The following is a 22,735-nucleotide window of genomic DNA, read 5'->3' as shown; positions in this document are numbered from 1 at the left end:
GCGGTTCTTTCCTAAAATTTGGGAAAATCCTCCTGTATACCTTTAAGGTTTTGCTGATCTTTTTTAGTTTGACCATTATTGTGACGTTTATAGTTTCACTTCCTTGTTAGACACTGACAGGAAGTGACATAGACAGAGGTAAACAATTTTAAACTGTTGCCGTGCCGACCATGATAATCAATGGGAAATGAGTCAAACTGCTCTGGACCTTCACCTCTTCTTTTCCTCATTGATTGACTGCGGAATTCTTCTTCTTCAAATCCATGCTTTTCTGCACTTTTTTCTGCATTTTCTGCAATTTCTGCACTTTGTGCATGTTCAGCTTCTGCAACTTGTGGGTTTTGAGAAAAAATTGGCCTTCTGCAACTTTCCAGTTTTTTTATACGAGAGTTTGAAATTTTTGCATTGGTGTGTATGTGGGAATCCAGCCAATGGGGAGACTCCAGGACTTTCAGCCATTTGTGCTTCTGCCAATCAAGCACTGAGGCCATTTCAACAGTTTGACCAGTTTATGGAATATAAAAGTTTATGCAATATTAATAATTTATGCAAATTAACCAGTTTATGCACTTTAAAGCGTTTATGCATTTTACATAATTTATGCAAATTAACCCATTCATGCATTTTACCACTTTATGCAAAATAGATTATGCAAATTAACCACTTTATGGAATTTAAACAGTTTATGCATTTTAAAGCACTATTATGCAACTTAATAGAGATTTTCGCATATAACCAATATATGCAATTTGAACAGTTTTCTGTTCAAACAATTTCTGCATTTGCTTCCCGCAATTCCGCAGTCAATCGCAATGGCGCAGCCATTGCATTTCTAGTTAAAACTGCTGCTTCACTGAAATAAAACAGTAATTATTCCTAACAACAGACGCTATGAGTCATATTTTGAAAAGCATTAAAACCTGTTCTATGCACTTTAAGTGAACAATAATAAACCAGACTGTTATTAACTCAGAGCACGTGATCCATGTAATGGAAGTGCTGACAGTAAAAATCAGAAAGACGCTGCTCTTCTGTTAACCGGTGTGATCGATCTGCTCAGAGGTCGACTGCTCCTCCTGAACAAACAACAACAGGGTTTTCAGTGATTGTTTTGAGGAACCAGTTTGTTTTTAACTTACACTTTTCTCTTTCTTCTTCTTCTCTGAACACGTGAACCTTCTCAGACACTCCTCTCGAATCTGCTCAACACAAATGGAGACGTTGTGGTTAACGCTGACAGAGGTTCGTGTCCTCAGTGATGAAGTGCGGTCACCTCTTTGTTGAGCACACAGTGGACGATGTAGAGGAAGGTTCCCTGCTGTGAGTTCAGCACGATGAACAGGATCTGGAAGAAGAGGTTTGTCTGGAACAGGCCCAGGATCCAGGTGCAGCCCAGGATCACAAACTGAGCCACGATCTTGAACAACACCAGCCTGAGAAACAAACAGTCTGAGAGGGACACTCATGTGGAGCCTGAAAACAGACTGAGCATCTGATTTTGGGGGCTTCAGCTTTAATATTTCACGTTTTATCATTTGAAAATATGTCCCTTAAGAATCAAATAGTAAGAAAGAAATGCAGGTGAAGATCTGGACTGGGACACCTGCCTGATGAACACACTTCACGGCTCAGAGTCGATCATGTGGGATTATGGGCTTTACAAATGTGGAGGACAGTTTCTGGGTTTGAACAATGACGCGAGTGTTATCAGGAAGTACAGAACGAGGCGCTGACGCCGCAGAAGAAGAAACAGCTCCATTTCACTGTTTCACAGCAGTTAATGTAGGGAAATACGACTCCAGGTCTGTCTTTGACGAGGAACAACATGGTTTAAGAAAGTCGACTGTGCAGGACACGTCCACTTTAATGTCCCGTATGAAATGATTAACCCAAACTGACTTTGTGTCTTTGGAGTCAGAGGCGCCGCTCCTCATGTTGGCCAGGGTGGTCCTCAGGCTCCACAAAGTCGCACCAAACAACAAGAAGTTCAGCTGAAAGCAAAGACATTATTCACAAAGTGGGAGGACAACGAAACAACAAAAGGCTTCAAAAACTGCTGGAAGATGTTCTTAAAAAACCTCATGAACAGAAATGAAAGCGTTGTGAACTCACGGCGAGGATCACGATCACTGGTCCCGTTAAAGCCCAGTTGAAGTTGCGAGTCTGAGACAACCAGCAGCTGCAACAGAAACATTATAATGTATTTAATTATTCATTGATACAGTGTTTACACATCCCACAGTTTGATGTCAACATCATTTTGTTTGTTTTGGAGACAGGGCTGATGTTTCTCTGTGGTCCAATACTGCTCTGGTAGAAAGAACCAAACCTCATTTTGATCCATCTGTTCCTCAAACCTGCCTTTTTAAACAAACCCCCAAAATGTTTCAAGAAAAGCACCACTTTTTTCATGTAACTCCACTCAATGTGTTGAAAATAGACTCTTTTAGAAAGGACGGCTCTCTGATGGATTTCATTTGTTACTTTGAGTGACCTCCGCTGGCCGCAGGTGGAATTACCTCTGACACAGACAGTGTCCACTACAAGGACGAGAGAAGGAACTATTTACAAATAAAAGCTCTGATGATGGCACGTGAACCTATGACCACATGTATTTGTATTGTACTTTATGATCCTGTGGTACTTACACTTTGGCAGCAGTGGCTCCATATCCAGGGTGGTAGACCGATGCAGAAACCCCCACTATAACTAGAGGGACCCCGTAGCCGATGAGGAACAGAACCAGCAGAGGGAGCCCATCTCTCTCGATCACCTGCACCTTGTTGAGCCGGCGCACCAGTATGTAGAGCTGCACCGCCTCCAACAGCATCCACACAAAACTGGCCACCACCACGAAGTGCAGGATGCCCGCCATCGCCTTACACGCTCGCTGTCAACACATTAACATGAGATTCTTATTGTCGGGCCATTTATGTCATTTACAATATTTACCACTTAACTGCCACCGTAGGGTTAGGGTTAACAATTACTTACATCCAAATCTCAAAGCGTATTGACTGGAGAGCTCACACCCTATATGCCAGTGTGACACCTAATTTGAAAGCCAAGACCTTCTAGTTTCTCAAAATATGTGTGATCTGTGTGAGAGAGAAAAAACGTACGCTACATTTGCTTCACTAAACCCTATTTATATGATAAGGTGACCTGGTCTCTAATATGAATGATCCTGTGAAGTCATTTGCTTTGGGACATTAGTTACGGAAATACATTGTAATGAATATGTGGCACTAGGTGTTTCACTTTTTTAGATTAAAATAGTTGCCCCCCCATCAAAAACTCTTTAAGGTCATTTAACTAAGTTTAGATGCTGTTCATAATTGTTTGCTTTTTGCAATGTTTTAGGTTTTACTGTGTTTTATGTGACATGCAATGCCTGGGTGCACCAGCAGAGGGCGCTTGGTGCGTTTCGTATCAGTAGCTGGCGCTGTAGAAGAAGTCCTGCCAGTACATGATATGAGAGAAACAGAGGCAGCTCCGCAGTAATAACACTTGTACATGTTTTCAGGTAAGCTGGTTGGAAAAGCGCACACATAAACAGTAGCAGAGTCTCTCCTGCACCTTTTAGATTTAATTTTGTTTAGTTTGGAAGTGTTTTGTAAACTTTAGTTTGTTTAAGACGAGTACCAGACCAAGTTAGCGTTTCTAAGATGGCGGACGTTGGACCAATGGTTACCGCGGTGACCAAGCAAAATAGCATTTACTACAGTGCGGGGTTGTGTTCGCGAAATAAGTACTCAGATGTGCGTACTAGTACTGTGCTCGGGGCAATTTGTCCATCCATCCATCCATCCATCCATCCATCCATTTTCTTCCGCTTTATCCGGGGCCGGGTCACGGGGGCAGCAGTCTCAGCAGAGATGCCCAAACTTCCCGATCCACACACACCTCCTCCAGCTGTTCTGGGGGGACCCCGAGGCGACACCAGGCCAGCTCGGAGACATAGTCCCACCACCGTGTCCTGGGTCTTCCACGAGGCCTTGTCCCACTAGGACATGCCTGGAACACCTCCCGCGGGAGGCGACCAGGAGGCATCCGGAACAGATGCCCGAGCCACCTCAGCTGGCTCCTTTCGACGTGAAGGAGCAGCGACTCTACTCCGAGCTCCTCCCGGGTAACTGAGCTCCTCACCCGATCTCGGAGGGTGCGCCCAGCCACCCTGCGAAGGAAACTCATTTCGGCCGCTTGTATTCGCGATCTTGTCCTTTCGGTCATGACCCAAATCACATGACCATAGGTGAGGGTGGGAACGTAGATCGATCGGTAAATCGAGAGCTTTGCCCCGACTCAGCTCCCTCTTCACCACGACAGACCGATACAGCGACCGCATCACTGCTGACGCCGCACCGATCCGTCTGTCCATCTCACGCTCCATCCGTCCCTCACTCGTGAACAAGACCCCGAGATACTTGAACTCCTCCACTTGAGGTAAGGACTCCCCACCGACCTGAAGAGGGGAAACCACCTTTTTCCGGTGGAGAACCATGGCCTCGGATTTGGAGGTGCTGATCCTCATCCCGGCCGCTACACACTCGGCTGCAAACCGCCCCAGAGCAGCTGAAGGTCCTGGTTCGTTGAAGCCATCAGAACAACATCGTCCGCAAACAGCAGAGATGAGACTCTGAGGCTCCCAAACCGGACGCCCTCCGGCCCCTGGCTGCGCCTAGAAATTCTGTCCATGAAAGTAATGAACAGAACCGGTGACAAAGGGCAGCCCTGGCGGAGACCAACACGCACCGGGAACAGGTCTGACTTACTGCCGGCAATGCGAACCAAGCTCCTGCTGCTCATACAGAGAACGGACAGCCCTTAGCAGAGGGCCCCGGACCCCATACTCCCGGAGCACCCCCCACAGGGCACCACGAGGGACACGGTCGAACGCCTTCTCCAGATCCACAAAACACATGTGGACTGGTTGGGCGAACTCCCACGAACCCTCGAGTACCCGATGAAGGGTATAGAGTTGGTCCAGTGTGCCACGACCAGGACGAAAACCGCATTGTTCCTCCTGGATCCGAGGTTCAACTATCGGCCGGATCCTCCTCTCCAGCACCCTGGAGTAGACTTTACCGGGGAGGCTAAGGAGGGTGATTCCTCTGTAATTGGAACACACCCTCCGATCCCCCTTTTTAAAGAGAGGGACCACCACCCCGGTCTGCCAATCCAGGGGCACTGTCCCCGACCGCCACGCGATGTTGCAGAGACGTGTCAGCCAAGACAGTCCTACAACATCCAGAGACTTGAGGTACTCAGGGCGAATCTCATCCACCCCCGGAGCCACCGAGGAGCTTTCTCACCACCTCGGTGACTTCAGCCCCGGTGATGGACGAGCCCACCTCCGAGTCCCCAGCCTCTGCTTCCTCATTGGAAGACGTGACGACGGGATTGAGGAGGTCCTAGAAGTACTCCTTCCACCGTCCGACGACATCCCCAGTCGAGGTCAGCAGCCCCCCACCCGCACTGTAAACAGTGTTGGTGAAGCACCGCTTCCCCCTCCTGAGGCGCCGGATGGTTTGCCAGAATCCCTTCGAGGCCGACCGATAGTCTTCCTCCATGGCTTCTCCGAACTCCTCCCAGACCCGAGATTTTGCCTCCGCGACCGCCCGAGCCGCAGCACGCTTGGCCTGCCGGTACCTCTCAGCTGCCTCAGGAGTCCCACAAGCCAACAAGGCCAGGTAGGACTCCTTCTTCAGCTTGACGGCATCCCTTACTTCCGGGCTCCACCACCGGGTTCGGGGATTGCCGCTGCGACAGGCACCAGAGACCTTACGGCCACAACTACGAGCAGCCGCATCGACAATGGAGGAGGAGAACAGAGTCCACTCGGACTCCATGTCCCCCGCCTCCCCCGGAATCTGGGTGAAGCTCTTCCGGAGGTGGGAGTTGAAGACCCCACTGACAGAGGGATCCGCGAGACGTTCCCAGCAGACCCTCACAACACGCTTGGGCCTGCCAGGTCTGACCGGCTTCCTCCCCTGCCAGCGGATCCAGCTCACCACCAGGTGGTGATCGGTTGACAGCTCAGCCCCTCTCTTCACCCGAGTGTCCGAGACACGCGGCCGGAGGTCAGACGACACAACTATAAAGTCGATCATCGACCTCCTGCCTAGGGTGTCCTGGTGCCACGTGCACTTATGGACACCCTTGTGCTCGAACATGGTGTTCGTTATGGACAAACTGTGACTAGCACAGAAGTCCAAAAACAGAACACCACTCGGGTTCAGATCGGGGAGGCCGTTCCTCCCAATCACTCCCTCCCAGGTCTCACTGTCGTTACCCACGTGGGCGTTGAAGTCCCCAAGTAGAACAATGGAGTCCCCAGTCGGAGCACCATCAAGAACCCCTCCCAGGGACTCCAAGAAGGCCGGGTACTCCGATGTTGGGCCCGTAGGCCGAGACAACGGTGAGAGACCTGTCCCCGACCCGAAGGCGTAGGGACGCGACCATCTCGTCCACCGGGGTGAACTCCAACACGTGACGGCTGAGCTGGGGGGATATGAGCAAACCCCCCCCAGCCCGCCGCCTCTCCCCGCGGGCAACTCCAGAAAAATGGAGAGTCCAGCCTCTCTCCAGGAGTTGGGATCCGGAACCCAAGCTGTGCGTGGAGGTGAGCCCGACTATATCTAGCCGGGGCAATTTGTGTGGTAGGGATTGCCAGGTTAACTTTTTTTGTGTTTTGTTGCCACCATAAGCACATCAGTTATGTGTACGGCTAAGCTACTAGTGTACGTGTGCTTAGGCAGGAAAATGGAGTCACACAGTACAGTAGGTCAAGTTTCAAGTAATATAATGGTACAGTAGAACGGTAATGACAAAAGATACATACATGATTGAAAGGTAGTTAAAAACAGGTAAAACAAGGTTTTTGCTCAGTCATTTTGAATATTGTAAAATTGTTCAACTCTAGACTTTGAGTGTTGTTTTGTAAGAAGTTCTGCCAGTACGTGATGTGAGAGAAACAGAGGCTGCAAGCTCTGTAGTAATAACATTTGTACATGTTTTGCAGCTTGTGCCACCTGAAATAAATATGTTGCACCAAGGAGTTGGCCCATCTATCAAAAGTGAAACAAATACAAAGAAACATCGTGCAGTTTGAGCTCATCACATTCAAGAACCTGAAAGACGACGATATTTTGCACTTTTTAGGCTTTTAAAATATTTCAGACTCATTTCAGTGTTTCCTATAGAATTGCCTGTGACGATGTCTGTGTCTAGGAAAGATATTTGTCTTAAAGGAACAGGCCACCGTTTTTCCATAGACATGTTCTTACGCTCAGTCACACAAAAAGAACAGAGATGTTGTTCGCATTTGGCCTCTCCCAGTGTATTCCTATAGCTCCAAACAGAGGTGAAGTTGGAAGCGACCAAGCTCTTCCACGGACACAAAGACCAGACAGGTACGGATCAACTCGTCTAAGCTCAGGTAAGAACGTATCTCAGCGTGGAAAAACGGTGGCCTGTTCCTTTAACAAAACGCCAACACAATGTGCTCGCACTGATGGAACAGGCAGATGCACCAGAGGAGCATTTTTAGCTCCAGAGACAGGATAAACTAAACGTTCAGGATTCCTGAGTAAAACCAAAGACAGTTCCACAAAGTAAAAAGCTTTTGAATCAGCGTACCTTGTCAGCCACATAAACATCATTGAACAGCAGCAGCAGGTGGGACAGGCCCAGGTTCACACACAGGTGCAGCCGTGCCGTGTTGTTGATTTTGGGGTTCCAGCTGCACAAGAGGAAGGTCAGAATAGCCAGAGCAAAGAAGAACAGTCCAATGATCACACAGATCCTGTTGAGCCAATCCAGGAAGTCACTTTGTGGAGGAGGCTGAGGAGAAACCACAAACAAACAGTTATGCTTTTCTACTGTATTAGACAATCGGTATTTACACTTTCCTGTTGGACAAACTTAGTTATTAACTAATAAATGTTTTGTGTGTTTGTAAATGTGCAGACGAGGGAATGATGGGCCGGCTGTCTTATACAGGAAGTCAGTGAACAGACCTCTCCAGTCTGCAGAATCAGGGCGAAGGTGGAGAGATGAGAGCAGCTGCACACGGTGTAGTTCTCGTTGGTGTGAGAGACCCAGCAGCCTTCCTCTGACCACTCCATGCTGTCGGCCTCTTCATCCTCATCATCTTCTCCGCTCAATAACTCCATCAGCTGCTGTTCGGTGATGTTCCAGTACACGCAGTTCACCAAGCCCGACTCCGGCATCAGCTGAGGGAGAAGACCCCGACACGACTTAGACACTTCTACATTAATCATCAATGAGTGTCAAGAGTCCCTGTACCTTCTTGTTGTGCATCACAGTGAAATTGACCGGTTCCGTGAGCTCAGTGTTGCTCATTTTGGGGAGCTCTGCCATGATCACATCTGACATCATCTCTGTCCTGTTTTCAGTCTCAAAGTACTGATGACTGAGGAGACTCTCCATGTCGTGAAGAACCAGGAAAGCAACAGCCGCAGAACCTGGGTAACAATGTGACAACGGGATCTTACTTCACAGGTTAGAAATCTGGGTGGGAATCTCTGGTACTGCTCTAAACTGGTTCAAGTCCTATCTCAAGGACGTACTTTGTCGAAATTGGCAACTGTGTCTCAGACAAAATTGCCATGACCTGTGGAGTCCCCCAGGGGTCAATCTTGGGACCCCTCTTATTCAACTTGTACATGCTTCCATTAAGTCAGCTAATAAACAACAACAATGTGTCACTGATACAGGTGAACATGGGTCTGTAGATACTCTCTGTCACTGATACAGGTGAACATGAGTCTGTAGATACTCTCTGTCACTGATACAGGTGAACATGAGTCTGTAGATACTCTCTGTCACTGATACAGGTGAACATGGGCCTGTAGATACTCTCTGTCACTGAGGCAGGAGAACATGGGTCTGTAGATACTCTCTGTCACTTGTGTAAGACCTGTGCACTCCAAATAAACTTGTAAATCTAGTCAAAGCTTTACGGAAAGGCAACAAGTCTTTGACACTTTAACGGACACTTTTGACACTCCCCCAACGCCCCAGATAAGCCCCTCCCCCGTGAGCCTCCGAACTCCACAGAAACAGCCTCACTGTGATATTAGGTTATTCCCATAGAAATGCATTTTCAGCATTAGGATTCCCTCTGCAAATACTTTAGTAAATTCAAGCTCAATGTAAGAACTTACCATTGTTGTTTCTGCCCAAACTCTTCAAGTTGATTTCCATCAAGTTTCCATTGGCAGAGAGCGAAATGCTGCTTGATTTGTGAATTCCAGGTCCAAAGGCGTACAGAGTCAAGTCTACAGCATTAAAACAATGAGAACCCCATTGAAAAAGTGTGTTGTAAAAGGTAAATGTGAGTCATTCTCACCCAGGGTCTTTGTGGTGACCCGTATTATGGTCTGGTTAAGATCAGGCGGCACCAACATGATCATCAGAAGTTTGGTAATGTCCTGGATCAAACTGCCGCTCTCCCCGTCCCCTGCACTGCTCACTCGGACAGGGTCCACCCTGTGGCCCACACCTGCAACCTCCTGTGTGTGACGTGATAACAGGTCACTCAGAGCAGAGTCAGATATTCACATGTTACGCTGTTACGTCTGTAGAACTTACCATGCACGCTGACAAACAGTTTGCAACCATCTGAGAAAGTAGGAGAAACAAAACATCATGAATAAGCTTCCAAAATACATCATGTGTATTTGGATTTTCATAGAAGCAAATCTGTTCTGACCGCATCTGGGAGAATGAGCCCTTTCGGGAGATTGTCTCTGAGTTGGGAGTCCACTTGCCGGAGGAAAGTCTTTTCTGCAGTCTGACCCTGAGAAAATAGTCTATCATTATTCTCAAGGGCAAAACGAACTACACAAACTGACTTATTTATGGTTCAAAGCTACATTCCCAACTGAATCTTGTTCATTCATTTAAATCCTTTTCTTTGTATTGTTATGATGAAAATAAATACATTTCCATCGTAAGGACACAAGACACATTAAGACCAATGTACTGCATTTGACCTGTTACTGGATATTTTTCTACAGTTGTGTGACTTGCAGTGAAGATGTCAAATAAATGAGGTTATTCATATGTTCAAGTTTGTTGCCCCAGATAATTATTATACTTTTGTAATGCTTACCTCTGGAGGGACGATCTCATCCAAAATGTCAGGAATAGCTAAAGAACAATGTAAAACCGCGTTATGTATGGATCAGCACATTTGTATGAAAATGACATGGTACCTCTACAGTATGTTACACCCATGGTCCACAGCACTCCAGTGTTAGGGTAAGATCCTTCTAGGCAGGAGCAGTGAAATAGTCCTGGGACATTCGTGCAAACACCCAGAACACCACATAAATCTGGAGTTTCACTGCATTCATCGATATCTAAAAAATAGACCAAGTTCATAAAGGTTTGTTTGCAAACAGCAGGGGTGTCAAACATGTGGCCCATGGACCGGATTAGGTCCATGGGATGATTTAAGTAGAGCATGTAAAAAACAGTGAGGCAGGAGTTCACTGCACCAAGAGACGAAGCGAACATTAAAGAGGCATGTGCGGCTACGGATACACTGATTTCTTTTCTGTTTGAAATAAGGAAGCGCGTTGTATTGGAAGACATTCATGTTTACTGAAAAGGCTTCCTGCAGGTTGTTCCTGCGTCATATTGGTGACCGGGAAATCACTGCCAGACTACATGTGTTTGAAAACATCGTAGTTTTGCAGGCCAGGCAAATGTTTTCTCCCTCTGGCTGCTTCAAACGTGACCCTGTATGGGCCGCTCCAAACTCACCGCTGCAGGGGTTGGCGTTGCTGGCGATCACAGCTGGTGTAAGCGGCCGATACCCCGGGGTGCACGTGCAGATGTAGGACCCCAGGGTGTTGTTGCAGGTGGCCTCTGGACCACAGACGTCAGGATCGTCCACACATTCTTCAACATCTGCGAGATCATACAGTCACATGAAAAGGTCGTCCTCTTTGTGAGAGCATGAGCACATAGTTATTATTTTATATATATATATATATATATATATATATATATATATATATATATATATATATATATATATATATATATATATATATATATATATATATATATATATATATATATATAAATAAATATTCCTCACTGAAACCAATGAGCTGATACACTCCACAGCAGCAGTGATCCTAGAGACGCTTGGCCATCGTAAGAGCAACCATGAGATGAAATACCCACCATGGAAAAGAAGGCTAGAGGACAACATCAAGGCAGTGAGAGAGAGAAGTGAGTCAATTGACAGAGGCCTTGAAAGGTGCAATGAAAAAGCAAGTACCCAAAAGGTACAGCCAGATGCCCAAACCTGAAGCATTGGAAACTGCCAAACAAAGGCTCCAAGCCTTGGCCAGCCGCCTAAAGAGGTACACGAGAGACAACGAAGCCAGACGAGTAAATCGCCTGTTCGCAACTCAACCAGCGAAAGTGTACGCTCAGTGGCAGGGTAACAGTAACAGAGCAGACCCACCAAGGCTGGAAACTGAACAGTACTGGAAAGACATATGGGAGAAGGAGGCAGCACAACAGTGACGCACAGTGGCTGGTGGCTCTGAGAAAGGACCACAGCACCTCCCTGAACAGAATCCAGTTACCATCACAGTGGCAGAAGTCTAAGAAAGAGCTTCAGGTATGAAAAATTGGACAGCACCAGGCCCTGACATGATACACGCCTACTGGCTTAAGAGACTCATGGCACTCCATGAGCGCTTGGCAGCACAAATGAACCAGCTGCTGAGGGATGGGAATCACCCTGAATGGTTAACCGAAGGGCGCACAATCCTGATCCTGAAGGATCCCTCAAAGGGTACAGTCCCATCCAACTATCCAATAACCTGCCTCTCCACAACGTGGAAGCTCATGTCCGGCACCATAGCGGCTAAGATAAGTAAGCACATGGATCAATACATGAGCACAGCTCAGAAGGGAATCGGTAAAGATACCAGAGGTGCCAAACACCAGCTCCTGGTAGACAGAACAGTCCCTCGAGACTGCAGAACCCGACACACTAACCTGAGCACTGCCTGGATTGATTACAAGAAAGCCTACGACTCAATGCCACATACTTGGATCATTGAATGCCTGGAGCTCTACAACATCAACAGGACTCTAATGCTCCGTCCACACCAAACTCGATTTGGGCATCAAAAACGCGCGTCACGCCCATTTGTTGGACGCCTGTGTCTGGATTCATGAGATCGTCCGAAGGCGTTCTCAGTTTGGCGAGTTTCACCATTTGCTCCAGGAGCTGCGCTCGGACGAGAGTCGCTTTCAACGGTACTTCCGCCGCTTTTAATTCTGGTGTTTAGATAAAGAAGCACTGATGTGTCTTTCTAAAAAAAAAAAGTTCCAGAGCGGCTGTAGCTCCGGTTCACAAAGAAGCTACGTCCGTGACTTGTGACTTGTTTACATCTGTGGGGCCGGCGTAGAATCTGCCCCGGTGGTTCAGCTACAACGTACGTCACTATGGGGAGAAAGCTCCTGATTGGTCGACGCTCGCGAATTTCGCCAAAAAGTTCAACTCGAGCGTCGGCCGCGCTCGACGCCCTGGAGGCGTCAAACGCTCACCAAGCGCGAAAAACCTCAAAACGCGCCGCAGAGGAGGACATCTTGACGCCCCCCGGAGGCGCGTCCTCCATGTATTTTAAATGTAAACCTGACGCTTTGGAGGCCCCAAATCGAGTTTGGTGTGGACGGAGCATAAGAGCCTTCATTGCAAACTCGATGAGGTTGTGGAAAACCACCCTTGAAGCCAATGGCAAACCACAAGGAGACGCCCTGTCCCCACTGCTGTTCTGCATAGGTCTGAACAGCCTAAGCCAAATAATCAACAAGACTGGCTATGGATACCGACTCAGGAACGGGGCCACCATCAGTCACCTCCTCTACATGGATGACATCAAGCTGTAGCTAAGAATGAGCGAGACATCGACTCACTGATCCAGACCACCCGGATATACAGTGCAGACATTGGGATGTCATTGGGACTAGAGAAGTGTGGTCGGATGGTGACTAAGAGAGGGAAGGTAGTCCACACAGAAGGGGTCTCACTCCCAGAAGGAACAATAGCAGACATTGAGGACAGTTACAAGTACCTCGGAATCCCACAAGCAAATGGCAACCTCGAAGAGGTGACAAGGAAAGCGGCCACGGCCAAATACCTCCAACGAGTAAGGCAGGTCCTAAGAAGCAGCTCAATGGCAAGAACAAGTCCCGGGCAATAAACAGCTACGCCCTACCAGTAATCAGATACCCTGCAGGAATAATAAGCTGCCAAAGGATGAGATACAGACCACAGATGTTAAGACGTGAAAGCTCCTAACCATGCACGGAGGGTTCACCCCAAATCCAGCACTCTGAGACTGTACGCTAGCCGTAAGGAAGGAGAGGACTGGTGAGTGTGAGAGCCACTATCCAGGATGAAACATCCAAGATCCATAAGTACATCAAGGACAAGGCTCCAACAGATGACGTGCTCAGTGAATGTCTCAGACAATGGGGAACAGAAGATGAGGTGCTGGAGGTCCCGTCATGGGAGGACAAGCCCCTACATGGCATGTACCACCGAAACATAACTGAAGTGGCGGATATTCAGAAATCCTACCAATGGCTAGACAGAGCCGGACTAAAGGACAGCACAGAGGCTCATCATGGCTGCACAGGAGCCTCGAGCACCAGAGCAATAGAGGCCCAGATCTACCACACCAGACAAGACCCCAGACAATCCAGCTTCACAGAACTGCAGGGTGTAAGATGCTGCAGGTGTAAGAACATAACTGCAGGTGTAAGAACATAACTGCAGGTGTAAGAACATAACTGCAGGTGTAAGAACATAACTGCAGGTGTAAGAACATAACTGCAGGTGTAAGAACATAACTGCAGGTGTAAGAACATAACTGCAGGTGAAAGAACATAACTGCAGGTGTAAGAACATAACTGCAGGTGTAAGAACATAACTGCAGGTGTAAGAACATAACTGCAGGTGAAAGAACATAACTGCAGGTGTAAGAACATAACTGCAGGTGTAAGATGCTGGCAGGGAAAGCTGTACAGGAACACCCCCCCCCCCCCCCCCCCCACCTTCCCAAACCCACATATTTTCCACCCACACCCACTCGCCTTCCCATACTCACACGCTTTCCACCCGTTTGTTTATGTTTAATCTATATATTTATGTGTATTGAATTTTGGCTGCAGCGTGGGTCACAGCCCAAGACAATAAAGTTTATCTTATTATATTTCCTAAAACTCTGCAACCATTTTCATTTGCAATCGGCGGCGTTCACGATTTAGGATATGATGATGTCATAATGTCAGATGGAGGACGGGGCCAATACAACTCTACGGGAGAAATACAGTTTTTGTAAGAAATCTCCAAAACGAAAATTGACAAATGTTTTTCCTCTTCAGTGTTTGATCTGATTGGATTCTCAAACCTGTGATAATATTTTTATGTCTGAAAGTCCTTTCTATTGGACAACACGCTCATGTTTTCACATCTTCTCACCTTTTTTGACGTTTGTTGGATACAATAATTGGACATTAATTCATGTGAGGAGATAATGAACTTTGTGACAGTTTTTGTTCCATGTGGATTCCTCCAGTAATGACTGAGATATGAGCCGCAGTTACCATAGTTACCGTCAGTTGCTCCACCTCAATGTTAAACTATAGATACAGACGGCATCTCGTCATAGAAGGGTGCGTGGCTTCACGGAGGGGGAAAATAAAATCTTTAGAGAAACACAATTTTCCCTCTTTTTTGCCATTTTCTGGTGGAATATAAACTTATTTATCACATAAATAAAGTCAAGTGTAAATCAGGCACATATGGATATTTTCTCACAGCAGATTGTTCTGTAGAAGTGAAAAAACGGCAGTTGTAGCAAGCGCTAGCTAACCGTTAGCATTAGCCCGATGCTAACATGTAGCATCAAGTTAGCATTCTCCGTTATTCATGTATTTATGGGCTGTTGAACCGCTTTGCTCCTCCCCATGTCTTTGTATCTTTATTTAGTAGAAACCATATTCATAATTCAGCGTTTGTTAAAGTAGTTTTTGAATAATTAGAGAAAATATACATTTTTTTCAAAATTGTTTTCCCCCTTAACTGTTTTTGAAAATGACCATATTTGGGCGATTCCAGAGATGCCGCCTGTATCTATTGGCAAATGAATGTTTTCAGGAAGACCAGCCAGAGTGCAGAGATTCAACAAGTTAAGGCCGAGAGCTGAGTGCGTAGTTTCACCTTTACATGGGTTTTTGTGCCAAGGTTGAACATCGTTGAAAGTGGAGAATCCCTCCTGACATGAGCAGTTGTAGTATCCAGGCTTGTTGGTGCAAACTGAATAAGGTCCACATATGGTGGTGTCCAAACACTCGTCTATATCTGTAAAGGAGAATCACATGGAGCTTTATTGTCATGCTTTTAGGGTCCGGATTTGTTCACATGTGCGTGGGTTCTCGGGCGGTTTTACCTCGACACGGAGGTTCGATCCCGCCCGTCACATTTTCATAGCCTGTTGTGCACTCACAGACGAAACTCCCCACTGTGTTGAGGCAGATCTCTTCATCTTCACAAGCATCTCCCAGGCACTCATCCAGATCTTTGTAGAAAACAGACAAAAAGACGATGAATGACTTATAGCAGGGGTCGGCAACGTCAGGCCCGAGGGCCAAATCCGGCCCTTCAGCACAGAACCTCTGGCCCTCAAGATGATTTTGAGAAACATTATCACACAAATCACAGAGTACTTTTAACATTATTAGAGTTACATAGGAGAAAAACAGGTAGAAATACTGTCAATACACCCAACTAGGTCATATATTTTGTACAACACTGGCATTTGAACTTGTGCACTGGAAAAAAGCATAATCGTTTTAAGGAAGAAATGACATAAATCTACTTGAATTAAGAGATTAAATCTAAGGTTTGAGTAGATTTGGTCTGAACTTAGATGACATAAAATTTCTAGTAGCAATTATTCTCTTAATTGAGATAATTTTGAGATAATTTATTTCTCTGATTTCAAGTGGGTTTTATTCTTGTTCCATCGGCGCTATCGCATTTGTATATTGGATTAGTTCAAACCGACTCAAATTCAACATAGAAGAACTTTTATTCAGGCAATTTTAAGTTATTTATCTCATTTAAGATGGTCATTTTTCCAGAGTTGTGCTTTACTTTAGGCTAATAATTAGCCTAATTGCTTTGGCCCTCGGTCTATTTGCAATAGGGCTGTGCAATTAATCGAAATTCGATTACGATTTTGATTACAACAGTAAACGAGTACAAAATTAGCATAATCGCAAAAAATCGATTATAATTTATTCATTTTTTTTTTAAAATATTTTTTTTTTTCAAATATTTTTTTTTGCAAAGCAGACCTGCGTTATTTCAGGCCGCTGGGATTATTTTCCCTTCGCTTTTCACGTGCCGTGGCTCATGCTTTTTTTCTGACATAAAAACAAACAGTGCTGTGTGATGATGTCATCAGGCCACGCTGCTCAGTTTGCTTGCGCAGGTGTGAGGGCTGGCCAGCAGGGGGCGGGTGTGAAACACGGACCTCTCTTTAATCAAGGCGTACTTGAAATCATTTGTAGTTTTATGACTGTCCAGAAAACAGAAAATATCATCATAGTGTTTTGATGAATAAATAAATAAAATAAAGATACACTTTTTTTTAAAGGCAACAAATAATCGTTTGAATAATCGTGATTTCAATTATGACAAAAAAATCGTGATTATTATTTTTTCAATAATCGAGCAGCCCTAATTTACAATAAAGAAAATCGGCCTCCGCCAAGAAAACCTGCCTCCCCCTGACTTAAAGGCTGTTGTGTGAGTGTGTGTGGCGGTGACTGCACCTGTGCACGGGTTGTTTCTGTCAGGCGGGTTTATGCCGTCTGTTGCATTAAAGCCAGGGAGGCATTCACAGCTAAACCCTCCGCCATAGTTGGTGCAGTTAACATTAGCACCACAGAGAGAAGCTGCACATTCGTCAATATCTGCAAACAGAGAAGCACAGATTTATCCGGGGATAGGGCTGATGCCAGTCTGGAATCGAGAAAGAAAAGGTTCTACTGGTATCGAAACAATGTCTTTGTTCAAAGGATGGGACTCATCATCAGAGGAGCTGCTGCATGGAGAGAGACTCTGGGTCCAATCAGCTTCCACCATTTAACCCCTTAACTCCCACCTGAACCGAGCACATTTTCTCCAGCTTGGCTTTACCCCAATCCAAAAGCTTCTGGAAGAAAGGTGTGAAAATAGCAACAAAACTGAGACGAAAACAATGATGGAAATGTGACAAAAAAGTGACGAAAAATGTATGAAAAAGTGGCAAAAATGTCACAAGAAATTGACAAAAAATGGACAAAAAAATTACAAAAATGTGAAAAAAAGGACAAAAAAAAGGACAAAAAATGATTAAAAAATGACAAAAAAGTTACAAAAATGAGTTGAATACCCAACAAAAAAAATGATGGAAAAAATTCTGATGACGTGAGGAGAAAGATCCTCTCGGTTCAGGCGGGAGTTAAGAGGTTAACATTTTGAAAGAGTGAGTTCTTGTTCTTCAAATTCAGACTATTACACCATCAGGCTAATGCAAAAGAAACAACTGATTCAGCAAAACCCCTGTGGAACAGAGTCAGTGGAACTCAAATAGGAAAAAATTGGAAATATGGGGGAAAAACGTGAACAAATTGGTTAAAAATAGGGGAAGAAAATAAGAAAAAGAATGATTAATCCGTCTCATGGTTCTTTCTGACAAACCCAGCCCTAGTTCACGGGACTTACCCACACACTTGTAATTGTTGACAGTTGGTGTATGGCCGGCGGTTATTCTATATCCAGTTAAACATTCACAAATCCCGTTATATCCACAACCCACAGGACCGATCCCACAAATGTTAGGTATGCTGCAGTTGCTATGAACTACAGAACCAAAGGACACAAAGGTCAGTCACATTAGCGAGTACACTCAGGAGAATTGTAACTTCTTGCCTGTTGTCCAGGAGTATCTGCTTCCTTGTTTATCCTGGGGTGGATGGCCCTTTGGTCTGTAAACAAAGAACCCTCCGGGGCATTTCATAACATCCACTTGCCTTTGCCAGGGTTCACATGAGCCGGGAACGTGCCGATGCATCATGTACAAACCAGATCCATCTGTGTGGAAGTCATATTCAATCGCCAGAGGATCCACAGCGGCGCCATACCACCTCAATGCGCAGGGCTTGGAAATGACGTCTCCCCCGTCCCCCTCGAACCGAATCCATTTCCCAACCAGGCCAGAGTCGTCCAGGAAAGGCCAACCGTACAGGTTATGGTGGCGCCGGGGTTCATTTATAACAGTATATGAAGAACAAGAACCTGCAGAGGAAGATGGGAAGGTAGATAGATGGTATATATATGTATGTATGCTTTATCAATCCCCTGCATTTGACCCGTCCTCAGTGCCGCGGGGGGGCGACCTGTAGGAGCAGTGAGCTGCCAGCGGGGGCCGGCGCTCGGGGCCCATCTCCATGATGTGCAGCCGGGCTGGTGGTCAGAAACACCTGGCTGGAGGATTCACCTATTGTACATGTTTTTAGTGGTAGGGGAAACCGGGTACCCGGAGGAACCTACACACACACGGGGAGAACATGCAAGCTCCACACAGAAAGACCCCGTCCTGGTGGGAATCGAACCCGGACCTTGTAGCACCTCTGTAAATGTTCATGAAATTTCAGTGAAATACATCACATACGAGACAAACACAGTGATGTTTGAGAAGTGAAATAAAGTTTATATGATTGATGGAAAGTGTGCAAGAGTTATTGAAACAAAATTAGGCACGTGCATAAATGTAGGCACCCCTGTCATTTTATTGATTTCAATACCTTTAGAACTAATTATTAGGACTCAAGCTTGGTTTGGTAACCTCAGTGACCCTTGACCTCCATACACAGATGAATCCAATCATGAGAAAGTGTATTTAAGGAGGACAGTGTTTCTCCTCTGGCAACATGGGAGCCAACATCATGGTTTAGGGAAGGAGACAGAAAGCTCTCAGAGATTTAAGCTCTGCACACGCCACAAACGTGCGGCTTGAGGTTTGCTAAAGCTCATTTGGACAAGCCGTGCTGTGACTGATGAAACTAAAATAGGGTTATTTGGGCAAAACAAGGGGCGGAAACAGAACACACCATTCCAAGAAAAACATTTGCACCTACAGTAGCATCTGGTGGTGGCTCCATCAGGCTGTGGGGCTGTGTGGCCAGTGCAGGGACTGGGAATCTTGTTGAAGTTGAGGGTCGTATGGATTCCACTCGATACCAGCAGATTCCGGAGAACAATCAATGACAAAGTTGAAGATCTTTCAGACAACGACCCTAAACTCTGCTCAGAATCTCCTCAGGCTCATGCAGAGGAACAAGTCCAACGTCTCAGTCCCAGACCTGAATATTACTGAACATTTGTGGTGTGATTTTAAAGCGGGCTGTCCATGCTCGGAAACCATCAAACCTGACTGAGCTGGAGATGTTTTGTAAAGAAGAACGGTCCAAAATACCTCCCACCAGAATCCAGACTCTGATTAGAAGCTGTAGAAAGTGTTTAGAGGCTGTTGTTTCTGCAACAGGAGGATGCACAAAATACTGACTTTCTGCTGTCTATTTCTTTTGTGGTGCCTTTAAATAATTCTGGCACACTTTCCATAAATCACATAAACTTAATTTCACTTCTCAAATATCACTGTTTGTGCACGGATCCCAAAGCCAAGACAGAAGAAAGAAAAGAAGCAAACAAAGAAGACTCGCTAGTGCTTGGACATAGAATCGTGATCTTACCAGCAGCAAACGGGCTCATCCAATTCAACAGTGAACCTGCAGAAATACAGTCACGTTTACTTCAAATAGGCCATAGAAGAAAATCAAACAGTAAAGGTGAACTTACACAGAAGCAGAAACGTGCAGGTGTCCATCGCTCTCCACTGCCAGAGAGATCGACCCCGAACCTTCACTCTGAGCTGGAGGCGACTCTGAAGGAACAACATTTGGTTAACAGGATCGGATCTGATGCAAAATCTCGATACGTGCCGAAGGTGTTGGTGCAGAGATGGACTTTATTTTGACTGTGTAGGGAAATGTGTTCTTTGTTTTTGTCCCATCACAAGCTGCTCGTCAACGGCCACACGTCTTTACCTGAAATTATGATCCAAACAACCCAATAACATTCATTTTCACAGACTCTGGTAGTGCTTCTATTCACTATCAGAACATCGATGTAAAAAAGTTCTGCCTGGTTCTACTGGTATCGAGAAATAAATGAAAGCATTGAAAGGAGACACCGAAAAGAAACATAAAACCTTTATTTTCAAGTTTCGATGCTGTTGGTCATCAAAGTTTAGAAGAAAAAGAGCGGGGAGGGTCTAAGCAGTGGATCCACAGCTGAGGGCCTGAGGGGGGAGTGGAGGGGGGGGCAGGGACCGGGCTGTGGTTTTTGTTTGCTGTGTAACCCTACAGAGGGCGCTAATGCGTCCGCCCTGATGTGCCATTAATCTTTGTCAGTAAACACTAGAACTCTATTTTAGCCTCTCCATGTCAATAATACATGGGAGGGGGGGGGTGCTCTGTGCACCTTGGGGGGGGGGGGGGGGGGGGGCTGCTGCTCTGCTCTTTGGGGGGGGGGCCCTCTGTGCTCTGCTGTGTGATTCTAACCAGCCCTGATGGCGCTCGGGCCTTATGAAAGGGAAGGAAAAGGAAAAGATGAACACTTTTACTCTGTTTGATGGTTCTATATGACAAATAATTTAGTATACACATCGAGAAAGGTATCGTTCAGGTATCGGTGTCGGTAAAATGTATCGGTGCCCAGCCCGTTGTGTCCATCACCTTCAGTGTGGCTGGAGGCGACTTTGTGAAAACAACATTTGGTTCCAGATGTGCCGTCAGCGCTGAAGGTGTTGCTTCAGTGATGGCTTTATTTTGACTGTGCAGGGAAATGTTCTTTGTCTTTGTCCCGTCCGGCTCGAGCTGCGTGCCACACAGAAAAACAAAACACCTTTTTATTTTTTCAGCTGTGGATCCACTGCTTAGACCCTCCCCGCTCTTTTTCTTCTAAACTTTGATGAACAACAGCATCGAAACTTGAAAATAAAGGTTTTATGTTTCTTTTCGGTGCCTTCTTTCAATGCTTTCATTTATTTCTCGATACCAGTAGAACCTAAAACTTACGTCTAACAGGACCCCCCCAGGGGAACCTTTTTACATCGATGTCCTGATAGTGAATAGAAGCACGACCACAGTCTGTGAAAATGAATGTTATTGGGTTGTTTTGATCATAATTTCAGGTAAATACGTGTGGCCGTTGACGAGCAGCATGTGATGGGACAAAAACAAAGAACACATTTCCCTACACAGTCAAAATAAAGTCCATCTCTGCACCAACACCTTCGGCACGTATCGAGATTTTGCATCAGATCCGATCCTGTTAACCAAATGTTGTTCCTTCAAAGTCGCCTCCAGCTCAGAGTGAAGGTTCGGGGTCGATCTCTCTGGCAGTGGAGAGCGATGGACACCTGCACGTTTCTGCTTCTGTGTAAGTTCACCTTTACTGTTTGATTTTGTTCTATGGCCTATTTGAAGTAAACCTGACTGTATTTCTGCAGGTTCACTGTTGAATTGGATGAGCCCGTTTGCTGCTGGTAAGATCACGATTCTGTATCCAACCATAGACTCCGAATAGGCCAAGTGTACACTGCGTTCCAAATTATTATGCAAATTGGATTTTTGTGTCAAAAAGGTTAAAAAAAAAACAATAATAATGAAACTCATGGATGGTGTCGTGTCTTGGGGCTCTATGAATCACTGACATTAATCTCAGAGACCTGGGATGATTAGTTTTCAGGTTAAGCCCAGTTAAGGGAAAAACTACTGAAAAAGGGTGTTCCACTTTATTAAGCAGATCATCATTTTCAAGCAATATGGGAAAGAAAAAGGGTCTTTCTGCTGATGAAAGCGTGAAATAGTTGAATGCCTTGGTCTAGGTATGAAAACCTTCGATATTTCATGAAAGATTAAATGTAATCATCGAACTGATAAGAGATTTGTGGATGATTCAGAGCACACTCCGTTTTGTGCAGATAAAGGCACAATATGGACGGTTTCTGCCAAAAAAACCACATCAGATTATTAGAACAGATGCTACAAAGCAGCAGACAGGTATTTGAAGCTGCTGGTGCCTCTGGAGTCTCCCGAACATCAAGGTGTAGGACCCTCCAGAGGCTGCAGTTGTGCATAAACCTTCTATCCGGCCTCCCCTAAATGGTTAATTGAATGCTGATGAACAGAAACGGCTGCAGTGGCTCAGAAATACATGAGGACTCATTTTCAAACAGTCGTGTTCACTGATGAGGCCGTGTGACCCTGGATGGTCAAATCAATGGAGTAGTGGATGGTTGGTGAATGACCACAATGTCCCAACAAGGCTGTTGTCAGTAAGGAGGGGGCGGAGTCATGTTTTGGGCCAGAATCATGGTGAGAGAGCTGGTCGGCCCCTTTAGGCCCTTTTAGGCTCCCTGAAGGTGTGAAAATGACCTTTGAAAAATATGTGGAGTTTCTGACTGACCACTGTCTTCTATGCTACAAAAAGAAGAGCCGTGTTTTCCCGAACAAAACCCTCTTCATCATGACAACGCACCATGTCATACAG

The 22,735-nt window shown here is 45.8% G+C and overlaps 1 protein-coding gene across 1 annotated transcript; it reads right to left on the bottom strand.

The window, feature by feature from the left end:
* Positions 1 to 1,034: 1,034 nt before the first annotated feature.
* LOC306959973 (adhesion G protein-coupled receptor E3-like) lies at positions 1,035 to 18,388 on the bottom strand (the record flags this gene model as incomplete). The annotated part of the gene is made up of 20 exons (XM_079552230.1): positions 1,035 to 1,076; positions 1,140 to 1,199; positions 1,274 to 1,433; positions 1,900 to 1,991; positions 2,113 to 2,179; positions 2,649 to 2,890; positions 7,642 to 7,845; positions 8,022 to 8,237; positions 8,311 to 8,489; positions 9,192 to 9,305; positions 9,377 to 9,539; positions 9,619 to 9,648; positions 9,740 to 9,826; positions 10,142 to 10,179; positions 10,245 to 10,391; positions 10,798 to 10,944; positions 15,350 to 15,430; positions 15,519 to 15,647; positions 16,909 to 17,049; positions 18,364 to 18,388. 20 exons carry the CDS (start codon positions 18,386 to 18,388, stop codon positions 1,035 to 1,037), a joined length of 2,364 nt encoding a protein of 787 aa, XP_079408356.1.
* Between the last annotated feature and the right edge of the window lie 4,347 nt (positions 18,389 to 22,735).

Source organism: Gobius niger, assembly GCF_951799975.1.
Source record: "Gobius niger genome assembly, chromosome: 2".
Taxonomy (NCBI): domain Eukaryota; kingdom Metazoa; phylum Chordata; class Actinopteri; order Gobiiformes; family Gobiidae; genus Gobius; species Gobius niger.
The sequence above is the reverse complement of the archived record's forward strand: the minus strand, read 5'-3'. Positions and strand labels throughout refer to the sequence as shown.